A 14425-nucleotide genomic window follows, 5' to 3' on the forward strand; every position below is an offset into this window, starting at 1 on the left:
TTACAGGAGTTAAATGAAGCTAATAAGTGAACTCAGATTGGGTGTTTTCTTAAGAAGTTAACCTTAGCTAAAAGTAAGTAACTCTGTCATACTGTAAAGTTGTTTTCCTTAACCTTGCTGCTGTACTGATATGAATGAAGTGTACCATCTCCTGTCCAATATGGTGAAAGACACGGGCTCAGAGACATACTTCCTGTCAATCCTTCAACACCTATTGCTCATCAGGAATGACTATTATATCAGGTAAGTTCTGTGTGATTTTGACATACCACTGGCCTTGTATCATCTGCATCTAACTCATGATGCTGTACTCTGTCAGTGTGCTTCACTACTCTAAGCTTTTGAATTTTTTCGTGTCTGTTTTTCACATTAGATATCAAACACCTCATACATAGCTCTTGTTCTTTCCTGACAGGAAATAGTTATTGACCCTGCTGTTCTGTTTTTATATATATATATATATATATATCTCTCTTGAAAAGGAAAAGCCAAGTTGAAATTTGTTATGTACATGAAAGGAGCTACATCCAACCTAATCCTCAGTGGTTAAGACAACAGCACCGTCATCTCCATCAATTTTATTCACTAAAGTTGTTCTAATAATTGGCCTATCAGCCTTGTAGTCACCACTAGGTGGTAATGCAGTTTATAGCAATGACATGCTGTTCCAAGATTATTTGCCCGTCTCTAGTCTGCAGGCTAGAATTGAAGATGAGCACAAAGTGTCATAAAATAACTCCACACTTTATCTTGTATGGTGGAATTGCTTCACTTACCTCTGTGCGTTAAATGCTGGCTCACCTCTATGTTCCCAACACTAAGAGGAAAAATGTAAATTATCAGAGTAGGGATATTACTTTATTTAGAATTATTACGTAATTTAAAACTGCTGGGTTAGCTCTCTACTTTGTCTTTGAAGCGCAAACATGTCAGTCATTGGCAGGACCGCTGCCACTCTTCTCAATGGAGTGACACTGATGAATTCACTGCTGTGTCAGACCTTTTTGCAGAAATAAGACATAAAAAAAATAAAGTTGGAAGTCGAAGGGAGGATGAGAGGAGGAAGATGAATATACCATAGACAAGTTGCTGTTCCCTTGGATTTATGAATAATGTATTCCTCATCTATTCGGGAGAGGCGAGAAATAGAATTCACATTAACCAGCTAGAACAGCCACGTCCACCTCAGCTCCAGTATCCATATACCCCTCTGTAAGCCAGCAATAAGAAGGGATCAGTACCAGTGCCTATGGAAGAACTGATGGTCTTTTTAAAGATATGTTTTTGAAATATCTTTTTCCTCCGGCCTCCATCACAATTGCAAGGACAAACCCACACATGTACGCACAGAAGCGCCAGACACCAGAAATACATTCTGACTGAGGCATTTTATTCCCCATACATCACTGCTGTGGAGTTATAATGATGGAAGATTCAGTACTACAGTGCATGCAGCTACTCCAATAGATAGTCTCTGTTTTAATGTCTTGGTGCAAATTGGGTGAATGGGAAATAGTGTAGGATAAACATAGTATTTCCACAACATTAAACAAAAAGGAATTGGCAGGTCAGACAATGTGTGGTAGCAATGCATGGTTCTACTAGAAATCATTTAATGATGGCAGTCTTAAGGTTAAGTAGTATTATATAAAGGTGTGACAGACTTTGGCTTTGTGATCAAAGGAATGCATGTGTACTCATCATATTCTACCTGAAGTAAAGGATTAAGTTGTTTTTTATCATTGTATTTATTGGAACTGGTAGCACATGTGGTGTCTTGATTCTTGTGTCAAATAATAGTCCATTCAATGATAGTTCATTAAATATTATAATTAGTATTCTAATAATAAGGTGTTCTACAGTGGGCAGACTTTTCAAGTGCTCTTGTCTACTGTCATTGCTCCTAACACAACATTAGTTGTTGCTCTCCCCTCCAGGGCTTGGTTTATTTTTGATAATTAATCTCTCACTGCAAGCCTAATGAATGGGAGCACATCAAACCCACCCAGTAAATATAGAGCAGATCTGCTCTTTTGGAGCTTGGTGATATGGGGATTACACTGGTTATGTGGAGCAGAGCTGGATCAAGTGGCTGGGGCTGTGCTGAACTGCAAGCTATCATTGGAAGAAATGAAGGTGCCAAAGTAAAAGAAGAGGTGGGGAATGATGCAGGGGACATATGCTAGCTTCTGGAGCCCAGCCCTGCCCACTGTGGAGGGGCCTGACAGTTCTGGGTCACTCTCTCCATCTCTAGTTATCTCCACCCAGCCCCTATCTGCTTGGTGGTGGCGGAGGATGGAGGGCGAAGGGAAAATAGGGCGGCTTATTGAGATAATAATGTGGTGTACATTGGTGACAGTTGTAAGCCGAGTGCCACAGTGCTTAAGCCATGCAGGGCGATGTGTGAGCTTTCACTAGCTTGTTCCAGTCATGAGTGGGCGAATCCGCCAGCTCAAGCTTAATGTATGGCATTTCATGCTTTCAAAACAGTGCACCTAAATGCTGATTTATTCTTATTTGCTTTGGCTCAGAATTTTGTGTTCTTTCATATTTCTGTTCATAACATGATGTGGCCTGTCCACCCACAAGGTACCAACAGAACATAGCCTTTAAATTTATGGGCAACAGTTTGAGTCAAAGCCTTGGAAATGAACTTGATTCCATTTAATGTTTGATAATAACAAGTTGCTGAGAATCGTGTTACTTTTTACTCAGACTCATACTTGGATATATGTGCTTTTTTAGGTCTCACTCAAAATTAACCCAGCTGGCACAGGCACGTTGTTCACAGTCTTGCCTCCTCAAATCAATTATTATATTTTAGTAACATTAATGCTCCTTCCCCTTAATGCCTTTATGCAGACACGTTCGACAGGCAGGCTTTGATCAGACTTTGAATTTCTTATCTTGACCAAGGTTGTCACAAAATCTCTTTTCCTCATCTCTGATTTTCAATGTTCATTTTATAAATCAATTGGACAATATCAGGAAGCTAAAAATACTTTAACTGTAGCAGTTTTACTATACACAGACTTGTGAATCTTTCAGAGTTGAAATTGTGATGTAAAATTATGTCAAAACACGAGTTTGCAAAGATACAAGTGTTTTTTTTCTTTTTTTAAATGAAAATAATTTCTTTAAATTAAAGGAACATCATCTGCTAGTGAAAGCATAGTTGAAGTGTTGTATGGTATATTTGTGCTTTGGGACTCAGAAGAACATAGCCTCCACTGTTTGCTCACTAGGAAACTGTTTGCTATTTAAAAAGGAGATGAAAGGAGCTGATGTGATTATTGAATCAGAAGGCTGTCCCTGCTCCAGCTGCTGATGCTGTATTCCTCCTACTAGTAATGTATTCATCCCACTGCACCCTTATTCCAGACTTCACAGCGCTGTGACGACCAGAATTGCAATTGCCCAGCCGTTAAGCAAATTGCAACAATTAGTTGGTCACACCCACATGCACTTGCTCATGGAGTTTGTTGTTCTGAGTTTAGGGAAATGTTCTTTTATACATTTTCAGGGCATTATTCAAGAAGGTCATCAAGGGTAAATTTTCCACATGTAGTACCTAAATTCAAATCTCAATTTACAAGAAATGGAGCATGAGTCTTTAGAGGAATAAAAAACTAGTTGTTTCCGTTGAGTATTTAAACATAAACTTCTGGTCTATGTCATTCTTAGAAAATAATTATTTCTCAGTTTGGAGCTCAGCTTAAGATGGCATTGTATTTACTAAATGTCACTTGCAATTTAAGTTGATAATGTTACTGGGAAAAGGTCACATACCAACCTGTGTGGTGGAATGGAAGTCGCAGGCTGATCCACACACCCTGCTCGACAACACCAAGCACTCAGTCACACTCCTAACTGGCTGACATGTTTTCCCGGTCATTGTGCTTTCAATTACACACATTACACTGATTAGATTTACATTTCAGTTTTTATGGTTGCTCTAATTGGCAAAGATGATTGCAAATTAGGCAAGAGGGCAAGCACAGCCTTGGCTACCGTCTGTCACCTTGAAATGGACGGACTAACATAGACTTGGGTTCCGTGTGACCATTAATCTGCTAATTTCATGATGGGGGTGAAGCAAGTGATCAAATTTAATAGGGTGTCTATTTTCTCCAGCAGTACCCTTTTTGGCGTGGCATTTTGTGACCTCTAGCTTGGATAAGGGAATAATTTGTGGTTAATTAGCCTTGTAGAGTTGTGTCACTCATATCTTTCTGTGGCTTCTCTAATTGTTCTGCTTTATGTTTCCTCACCCCTCAGGCCTCAATATTACAAGGTAATCGAAGAGTGCGTGTCTCAGGTGGTCCTGCATCGCAATGGGATGGACCCTGACTTTGGCTACAGTAAAAGATTGGACGTGGACTTCACCCATCTGATTGGTACTTTTTGAATTGCGTGACATTAACTCTCTCATTAATTCAATACATGTGAAATTCACCTACCTCAAAAAACACTTATGTCTTGACATTAGATGAGGTCATCTAATGATCGATGAACAATACATTTTATCTATGACTTGCGTTAACTCAGAATTATTTCAAAAGTTGTTTTTTGCAGTTGGGGTATTTGTCAGCTGTGTTCCTGGAATCACAGAGAAAACATCTATTTACGCTGCATTACTAATGGAATTTTTTTTTTTTCAAACAGAAAAGAAATAAATAACACCACTGTTTCTCTCTCTGTTGTGTCACTAACAGTTCTGTGACTTGCCAACAAAGGGTCATTAAAAGTTTCTAAACCTATCCTCAGAGAACTGATGCTGTGTTTAATAAGTTTTCTCACTCACTTTACTGAGATTTAATCAGTTGTTAAAAAACTTCCGAGGTTTTCTTTTGTTAAATTCCCACTAAAGACACGTGGAATTAAATGGCACATCCACGTGGGGTTTCCACCTATTTCTCTGTTTTTCTTTTTTTTTACTATTCTAAAAACAGTTATTTTTCAGAGATGTGTTGCGTCACGTGTGATCTAACAGTAATTTACACTTAAAACTTGGACTGACACCGTCCTTTCGATGATTCATCCTCGGGGTAATTCTAAAATATGAGATTTGTAAATTCATTCAAATAAAGCTGAACAATTGAAACACACAAAGTATTTGAAAAGCAGTGAAGAAAACAAAGTAAAATAGCAAAAACGTGCACATTTTTTTATTATGTCCGATACATAGGCTCTAACTGATATCTCTCTTGTTTGAAACACTCACCCTCGAGTAAAAGATAATACCTCACAATTTTTTGGTGATGATTTGTGTTAATTAAACACAGTTCTCTCAGTGAGAGGAGGATGAAGGGAAGAGGAGTGTAAGAGATTAGAACATCAGCATGAGCCAAGGGTTGCACAGTATGACTGATTTCACTGTATATGAGGCAGTTATTGAACACATCATGAGAACACTTTCCCTTCTTGTCCCTTCCTCACAAGATCAAGAAAAACAGTTCAACAAAGCTGCCCATGTATTATCTCCTTTTTCCCTCACACATTTTAATTTTAGTTTTTCATTCATTTTTATATTCAATGAGCTTTGCATTTCATCACATGCAGTCTGATAATCCTTTAAATGTTACATTAAATAACTCGGCAGTGAAGTGCTGTCTTTCCCTCTCAAAACACACGTTACATTTTTAGGTGTGGTGAAGGCCATGATATATGATATATATTTTAAGAGCATCTTAAATTGTAAACACCTCATAGACCTAACTGATTCTTCATATCATACTTGCTCTAAAATATTTTGAATACAAGATGTAGGTCTGATTGTAAATCTCACACGAGGAGCTAAGGATGCGCATTGCACCCAGTGATGCCTTTGAAGTATTTTGTAACCGTGGCCGTCTTGTTTTGTAGATCAGTGTGTGGATAAAGCCAAAGTTGACGAGAGTGAGCAGAAGGCTGCGGAGTACTCCAAAAAGGTGAGACATTAATCACTCCAACAGCCCCCTTTGGTTGGCCGGCTCCCATCAGGAAAGTTTTTTCTTCCTCAGAGCTCCCAGACATGATATTGATTTTCCATGCCCTGATCAATACCTGGCTGTGACGCTACATGATCCGTATCAGCATTACAAGAATCGATGCTGATGTTCTGATGTATACTTATTTGTGTGCTGTGGCAGGACAGAGTTAAGTTATGTGCTGGCTCTTTTGATACAGTTCTGCATTTTAAGCAAGCCCTTTGAGGATTTCTCACTTTATCTTATATTTCCTTTCAATGTAGTTAAATTAATTGCATTATTGATTAATAGTATTTTTTATTTATTTTAGAGAATCTAGATTAAAACCTACCAACTTTACCTTCAGCATATTATGTATAATATTGAAATGTATCTTAAGGAGCCTGTATCTTTGCCTCACTATCACTGTCTGATGATACCAAGGGGGTCCTGTGTGTGTGTTTTTGTTAAGAGTCCTGTCCCACCAGTCCACCATGCACCCTGCTGGGCCAGTGAAATCATTGTAGCGACATGGCTTGGTTTCTGCAAAGGTTAGATCCATCAACATACATGAAAGCCAGGCTTGAAACAAAGACAAAGGACAACAGGGCTCTAGGGCCATGAGGGCTATGAATAGAAATCGGCCAGAGAGTGTAAGACAGCGTGTTTTGGTGTCTGTTGATGTGCCCTGTGGCCATTCTCCGGAGATACCCTGCCGCTCACCAACCTGTGTGTGTGTGTGTGTGTGTTTACATCTGTGTTCTTGTGTTTGTTATGTGCACATAGACATACTTGTGTCTCTTTTCTTGCAGTTTGATGAGGAGTTCGGTGCACGGCAGGAGGCCCAGGCCGAGTCTCAAAAGAAGGAAGAGAGAATCAAAGAGTTGGAGGGGAAGATCCAGGCCCTGGAGTCCCAGGTAAATCCAAAAAGAGAAATCCCACTCCTCTGCAAAGCAGTGTTATATTCCCCCAGAGATCTTTTATGATGTATGTTCCTCAAAAAAAAGCATGAAAAAGAAGATAGTGAAAAATCCAATGTCCAGAAGCACTTTTAATCAGCTTGATAAAAGTTTTTAAGTGAAAAACTGTCTTACAGAATGCAGGATAAAAATGTTTGTCTTACAATCATAGCAATGAGAAGAAATGGCACCACTAGAAAAAGGGCTGATTCTTTCCACTGCACTTACAGATGTGCTGCTGATGTAAGTGGGAGTTATCACCCATGCAAGAACATTTGATTTAATAAAGGGTCAATCTCCTTCTTAAGTTGTAGCTCTTTATATGGTTAAATTGCTCTATTGAAGCTTTTCCTATGTAATTCTATCGTCACAGAGATGGATTGCATTTCTTTTCCTGGCCTCCACATCATTTTTCCCAGGCAAAACCCTCCATTTTGAGCATAGAAAATGACTGCTATTTCCCCCTTAACCCAATTTCAAACACTTTAGCACTGCCTTGGGACAAAAGGGCAGTTTGCCTCCTTGCTTAGGGAATTTAATATAAACCAGCATTGAAAGATGGTATACCTACATCTATATCTGAGATTACTTTCTCTTTCAGACATTCCTTTCTTGTTGCTTATGTTGGCACACACCATCTGATAAAATGCACCTGCATATGTGGTCAAAGCATTTTTCTCAGTTGTAACTTACTGTTACCTCAGTCCTCTAGCAGTCATTCTTAGGTCGCCACAAAAAGCTGTTAAGTAGTGCAAGTTTTGGTAGTTGTCAATGTCACACATTGTTTTCTGTCTTTGGAACTTAATTTGTGTGTAGGTCTCACTCTTGCACTTCATATACCTGAGTGCTCTGTCGCCACTTGTTAACTGCATTTGTACGCAAAGGGGTTCATCACTCACTCCATGCCTGATTGCTGCCCACCCATTTTAATGAGATCAAAAAAAGCTCCTCCCCACCTTCTCCACCTGCTCACCCTTTTTCTCCCTTGCTTTCTCCTTCTTCCACTTTCTGTCAGAAATGAATGCACCGGGCTGTGTTACCTTTGCTTGGCCTCTTTTCCTTGTTGGAGCTTTTTATGTTGTTTCCAAGTGTTTTCTTTTCTATCATACACCTTCCCCTCACCCTCCCCTGGCAGGCCTCTGTCTTTTGAAGACTGACTGACTGTGGTGCATTAACAGGTAGTGTAGAGCAGAGAAGCCCTGGAGAGTCAAACCCTCTCTTCCTCTGTTTGTCTGAATGCTCCTTCAGAGAGCAGTTACTGCTGAGGAACTTAGCATCAACAAACATTAACCTCAGCAGGAAAACATGTAATTTGTTTGGCACAAGCTTGCATGAATGTGGCCATAACAGCTTTAGAATATCCCTTATGTATTTTGACAGAACATAAGTGCAGTGTATAAAGTATGTGCTTTTTCACAATCAATCACTTAACCGTTAACCAACAATAAGAATTTTGACTGATTAATACTATCAATTAAAAGTCAAAATATACTGGGACATCAGTATCATCTGTGTAGGTGTTCTCTGCAGCGCGTCTCACAGTTAACAGACTGCGCACCAGACTAACCCCATAGCATGTTGACATGTAGCTACTTCTGAATAAAAACCATTAGACAAGTCGTACGTTATGCTGACAACTGAGGTAGACCTGGCCTGTTTATTTTCTTTTGAGGTCTGTAAAAAGCAACAATGCAAGTTTCCGCTTTGTTAACCTGTTGGCTGTTCCTCATCACTTATCAGCTGAGTACGGAGGAGAAGGAAGAGGTTTGTGTTACAGTGCTCTCGGCGCTGGAGGATTCAATGTGTTTTTGTTTTGTTAATTTGTTCATACATTAAAAAGTCCGGCTACTATTTGCTTCATTTTAATAAGTTCTTCAATATATTCTTACATGCAGGAGAAGCTATTATGCCAGTTATACACAGCGCACTATGCGCTGGAGGACGATGTGTTTCGTTTACAGGCACTTGTCTATTCTAAATAGTACATTTTAATGTTGTTGGTTAACGGTTAATGGTCATTTAACGAGCGTCAACTATTGGTCAGAAAAAAAAATGAGCATCACTAGTTCATATTTTGTTTAAATAAAATTTACTATCAATGTGAATTCATTCAATCTGTTAAGGTTTAAGAAACATTAAGTTAATTTTCACCCCACCTCACATATTTAATTTTAATTACAGTTGATTTCAGGGCTGTCAGGGCTAATGTTTTTTTTTTCCTCCAAAATATGCATGTTCGGAAATAACAATTTAGAGGTATCTCTTGTTTTTGATTTTAGACAGGTCTTCTCATAGACCATTGAATTGCTACCTCAAGCAATGAACCAAACAACAGTGTCTTTCTCTCAGATGGCTGTGCTTCTGCTAGTTCAGGAAGACCAGAAGACTAGGAAAGAATGTGTTTTGCAACATAATCCTTGTTTGACACAGTGCTGTAGAAACCCTTTAAATTGGCACGAGGACATGCATTCCGTTTGTCCATCAAAGCTGCTGTGCTATCACTGCTGTTTTGCTGAATATGAATTAAGAGAGCTAACCCTAACCTTTCATCTGCTAGACTGAATTCCTGTCAGATATTAAAACACATGCATGCCTGAGTCGCTTCTCTTCACCTTGTTTGTGAACCAACACATTTAATGAGAGTCTTTCTCTTGGAACTTTGGCATTGTAACAAGCAGCCTTTTTGATGTGTCTGTTTGATTATCCCCCAATTGAGTTGAGTGGAGGTTCTGCCTGTAAACATCAACAAAGGACACACAAATCACAACAAGTGAAATCAACCACCCTTCCCCAAACCTTTGCTTGCAACCATTCAAAGCAAAAAAGGAAGCTATTCATTGAATTGGCTCTGGATGTGATGAATAATGTAGCACTGCAGTGGTACATTGGAGCACTCTGCGCCATCCCATTAATAGGTTTTAACAACCTGGCGGTCTTGTAGCTGACCCAGCCTTGGCCCCAAGAGGAGCTGTAGTAGACGACTTTCTCTCTCTTTTACTGCCAGGCTGCCTTTAGTCCCGGCTGATTATAGAATTTTACTCAACTGATAATGACAGCAGAACTCACAACGTAGTCACAGTTATTATGTGTGTATGTCAGTATGTCAGTTGTCAAGCCAAATTCACTGTCATTCAAATGTCATATGTGTGTGTATATGTATATTTATATATATATATATATATATATATATATATATATATATATATATATATATATATATATACACACACACACACACACACACACACACATAAATATATATATATATATATATGTATGTATATATGTATATAATATGTATAACCCTGGAGATGAAAGGTAAAATAAAACTTTGCCTTAAATATTTCACTTTACAACAGTTTCCTAAAATTCTTGCAAAATGAAAGTTCTTTTTAAGTCAACCCACTAAAAGTTTCCATCTCCTTTTCCATTATACACATTAAATATTTAGTTCTCTACAGTCCATAGTAAAAGGTGTTCTGTAGGAATGACTCCATAAAAATATTACATTTCAGTTGCAGTGGATTACTCTCCCATCTTCCCTTTTTGGCAAGGTTGCACAGATTGAAATATCAAAGCGAAATGGGTACATTGCTAAAACAAAGACTGCACAGTGAAATCAGTGCCCATCACACATCTAAGACTGTTAAGTTGAAATGTATTTTTCGATGCCAAAAAAGGAAAAAAAAAAGGATAGTGGAAGAAGGGTTTTGAAGGTGTACCAACTGTCAGTGATGCTGTGCCTTGTTCCTTTCATGCTTCAGTCTGCTCTACACTGATGTTCTTTTGAAGATAGATTACACCTTGTTTTAGGTGTAAAAGTACAGTACACTTTGCCTTTTGCACATCAAATAACTCATTCAGACAAAATGGGAATATAACACCATTGTCATTAACTGTGTAAGGAACATCCTCTTTCCCCTGTTTTCCTCTTTTCTGCCTTTTAAGTGTTTGGTGTGAGTACTGTACCTGTTGTAGTGTACTAGTGTTCTTTTTCTCTGTCTATCTAACCCACCCCCATTTGTGCCTCTCTGTTGCCCTCTATGTCTGTTGTGACATGTGTTACCATGGTGTGTTTTGGTGGGACGTGTGTGTGTGTGTGTGTGTGTGTGTGTGTTTGTGTGTGTGTGTGTGTGTGTGTGTTGTTTATCTGAACAGTTAACTATTGAAAAAGACAAGCTCAAAGAGGCTCAGAGACTCATCAGGGAATCTGAAGCCAAGGTGGGTGTCCTCTTTGCATGTGTGGCCCTTGACATAATCTCATTTTTAATCACCCACAAATCCATTTTATGTTAAAGGAATTGGATTGTGGTGCTTCAAATCTTTCGTCAGGGAAAAATCTCAAACTGATTATGGAATTGAACTTTTGTAATCTCTCTGCATGTGTTAACGTCTAAATTCAAGTTATATTCCATGTGAACTGATATGCAGTGCCTCTAATCTTCACTTGAAAAATAAAATCTCAAACTGAAATACTGTATTTATTTAGTACATGTTTACACTAAATTAATACCAGAATTGAATCATTACTTTATCTCTTGAAATTGCTAATCCACAATAACAGATAACATGCTTAAAAAAAGGACATATTTAAGAACTTTATTCCATTACAGTAAATAATACAACAGTTGGAAGCCATGTTAAGTTGTATATGGGGTTTTTAGCTACACACATCTCGTACTTGTTTAATGCAATTTTCATAAGTAAACACTTTGTGATTGAATTTCTCTATCAGAGATGAGATTGAGGCATAGATTTAATCACATAGCATTCAGAGTTAATTATCTGCCACGCTGACCTCCCCATTGAGTCCAGATGACTATGAATCCAATTTGGATGGGTTAGATTTCATATTAGCCTGGTCGTCTACTTACACAGTTTGCTCTGCAAAAGTAACATCAGCCAAAAAGCATCTAAGAGACACAATATTAAAACATGCTGGATACATACATACATATATATATATATATATATATATATATATATATATATATATATATATATATATATATATATACTGTATTATATATACTGTAAATATATACTGTAAACTGTATTTAGTTAAAACAGTATTTGTGTTCTTCCTATATGTCTGTACAGAGAGACATATATCTTATCACACATTATCACTTTCTTATTGTATTTATGCCACATGTATGATACGAGTTTGTTTTGTATGTAATGTACATGTTGCATTCAAAACATGTACGGAGTATATATATTTATATATTTATTTATATACAATGCAAAACATAGTCTGAGTCTGATGTTGTCCCGTATGTCTAAAATGGCCATTATCATTTAAGGCAATGTACACATTTATTATATTTATATGTACTTTACCCCTTATGGATCTCTTTTTGTTTGGATGTTTGTTTTCATATCTGAAGAAGATGCCAGTGGCAATGGTACTGGATCCCAAGGGTTCTATAGACATTGGTGTTATTATTGGGCAGATCAGAGAGAGAGAGAGAGAGAGAAACTCTGATGGCCTCTCAGTATGGAAACAACTGTGCTCTAATTTAGCAGCTAATTTGCTTCCATTCCGTCACATTAATCTTAAAAGAGAAAATGGGCCACGCGGGCTCGAGATTGACAGACATGTAATCATTGGATGTGGATTTTCACTGAAGGGCTCTGGGTGATCTGTGTAAGATGCTCCTCGCAGAGCACCTTTTTAATTTCAGCCCTAATAAACAATCCACCAATGCCATTATATAATGAAACACTATGTAATGTCTTTAAATATGAAGCCAATCACATTTTACGCACACAATCAAGTGACTGGGGAAATGCGCATAGAGGGGAATTGGTTTTGGAAATTAGATGTGCAAGAGGAAATGCTTTTTGGTAAGAACTCGCACCTAATCAGCTCTGAAGATCAAACCCTGTCTAAGTTTGGGTTTCTGTAATTGTTGTATTTGCATATTTTTTTTTTAAATTTTTTATTGGCATTATCACCATCACAGACTACCTGTGTATGTGGTAGGTGTGATAGGTCAGACATGTCAAAGGAGTGAAAGACTTTATCTTATCGGTCTTGGGTCTAATTACACCCCTGTCTACTGTTTAATAGCATGCCATTGTGAGAACACATTGTGACACATTTTATCTTTTACACATTAAAACAGTAGTTGTTTAAAGGTTTTTCTCCAAAGTTTTTCTTTGTATTTATTCACATACATATCTGCAGGGATTAATTAATACATACATTGACTTTTTGGCTGATTCAGAACTCTGTATTGGAAGCAGAAGTTAGTTTTGTTAGTTGAATTCCAGTTTTATTATTATAAAATGGGATGAAATGATTGTGTTTAACATCACTTGTGTAAATATGGGTAAATATATAAGTTTAAACAAACTGCTAATCTTGTTTTTTTGTGGCTATATATTTGATAATTACTAATTTCTCTGCTGACAATGATGATTTCAATACAGTTTTTGCAACGTGTTTCTTTTGAAAAGAGAAATAAATGAACAAATCCCTGTTATGATCACATTTTAAAAAAATCTCTATGACATGATGTGAATATGAAGTGAGTTAAGTGTTTCATAAGCCACACAAATCATTGTCTTGTATACTGTATACTGTACACAATCATTATGTCAACTCCCATGACCATATCAGATATATCAAATATCAATTAAATCTGCTTAAGGGAGTAATTGCTTTTTACAGTCACCAAGAGTTTCCTGTTTCATGCAAGTGTATTTCATTTTTTCGTCTGAAGTTGAATGAGTCTATAATACACACGACTGCCTTCCTCACTGAAACTCGGATGCCTTGTGAATATGTATGTGGATACACAACGATACAAAGAACCCAATTATGCAACTATTTACATATTATTTGCAATATATCCCAAATTATAATTGAACAGTTTTGACAACTGATATATTTTCCTGTCAGATATTTCTATAAATACAAGACCATATAGAAAACCTGATTCAGCGTTCAAAAATTTAAGTCTAGTAGCCACTAGGTTTAAGTTCAACTTTATAAATTCTTTATACCTTCCTTTCTTAGCCTTATTCTAAGATAAAAATAAGCATTTTTCCCTGATCAATTTACACTCTATACCCCATGGTGACAAAGTGGAAATAGAATTTTAGAAATTTTTGCTAATTTATTAAAAGTTAAAACTGAAATGCCACATTGACATAAGTATTCAGACCCTTTACTCAATACTCAGTTGAAACACCTTTGGCAGTGATTACAGCCTCAAATCTTCTTGGGTGTGACGCAACAAGCTTTGCACATCTGGATTTGGGGATTTTCTTCTTCTCTGCACATCCTCTTGTCCTCTGTCAGGTTGGATGGAGACTTACTGTGAACAGCCTTTTTTTAGGTCTTTCCAGAGGTGTTCGATTGGGTTCAAGTCAGGGCTCTGGCTGGGCCAAGGACATTCACAGAGTTGTCCCTAAGCTACTCCTGTGTTGTCCTGGCTGTGTGCTTATGGACAGTGTCCTGTTGGAAGGTGAATCTTTGGTCAAGTCTGAGGTCCTGAGAGCTCTGGA

At 37.7% G+C, this 14425-nt stretch overlaps 1 protein-coding gene across 6 annotated transcripts in view; it reads left to right on the forward strand.

The window, feature by feature from the left end:
- diaph2 (diaphanous-related formin 2) overlaps positions 1 to 14425 on the forward strand; it is a 372424-nt gene that overhangs the window by 120056 nt on the left and 237943 nt on the right. For 5 of the 6 annotated variants that reach the window (XM_056382907.1, XM_056382908.1, XM_056382912.1 and 2 more), the window contains 5 exons: positions 127 to 243; positions 4279 to 4397; positions 5866 to 5930; positions 6761 to 6865; positions 11066 to 11128. In XM_056382907.1, the coding sequence (XP_056238882.1) occupies positions 127 to 243; positions 4279 to 4397; positions 5866 to 5930; positions 6761 to 6865; positions 11066 to 11128 (469 nt within the window). The remainder of the gene's footprint in view (positions 1 to 126; positions 244 to 4278; positions 4398 to 5865; positions 5931 to 6760; positions 6866 to 11065; positions 11129 to 14425) is intronic. The other variant, XM_056382911.1, reaches the window with a different exon arrangement.

The sequence above is a fragment of the Seriola aureovittata genome, chromosome 8 (assembly GCF_021018895.1).
Source record: "Seriola aureovittata isolate HTS-2021-v1 ecotype China chromosome 8, ASM2101889v1, whole genome shotgun sequence".
Classification (NCBI taxonomy): Eukaryota; Metazoa; Chordata; class Actinopteri; order Carangiformes; family Carangidae; genus Seriola; species Seriola aureovittata.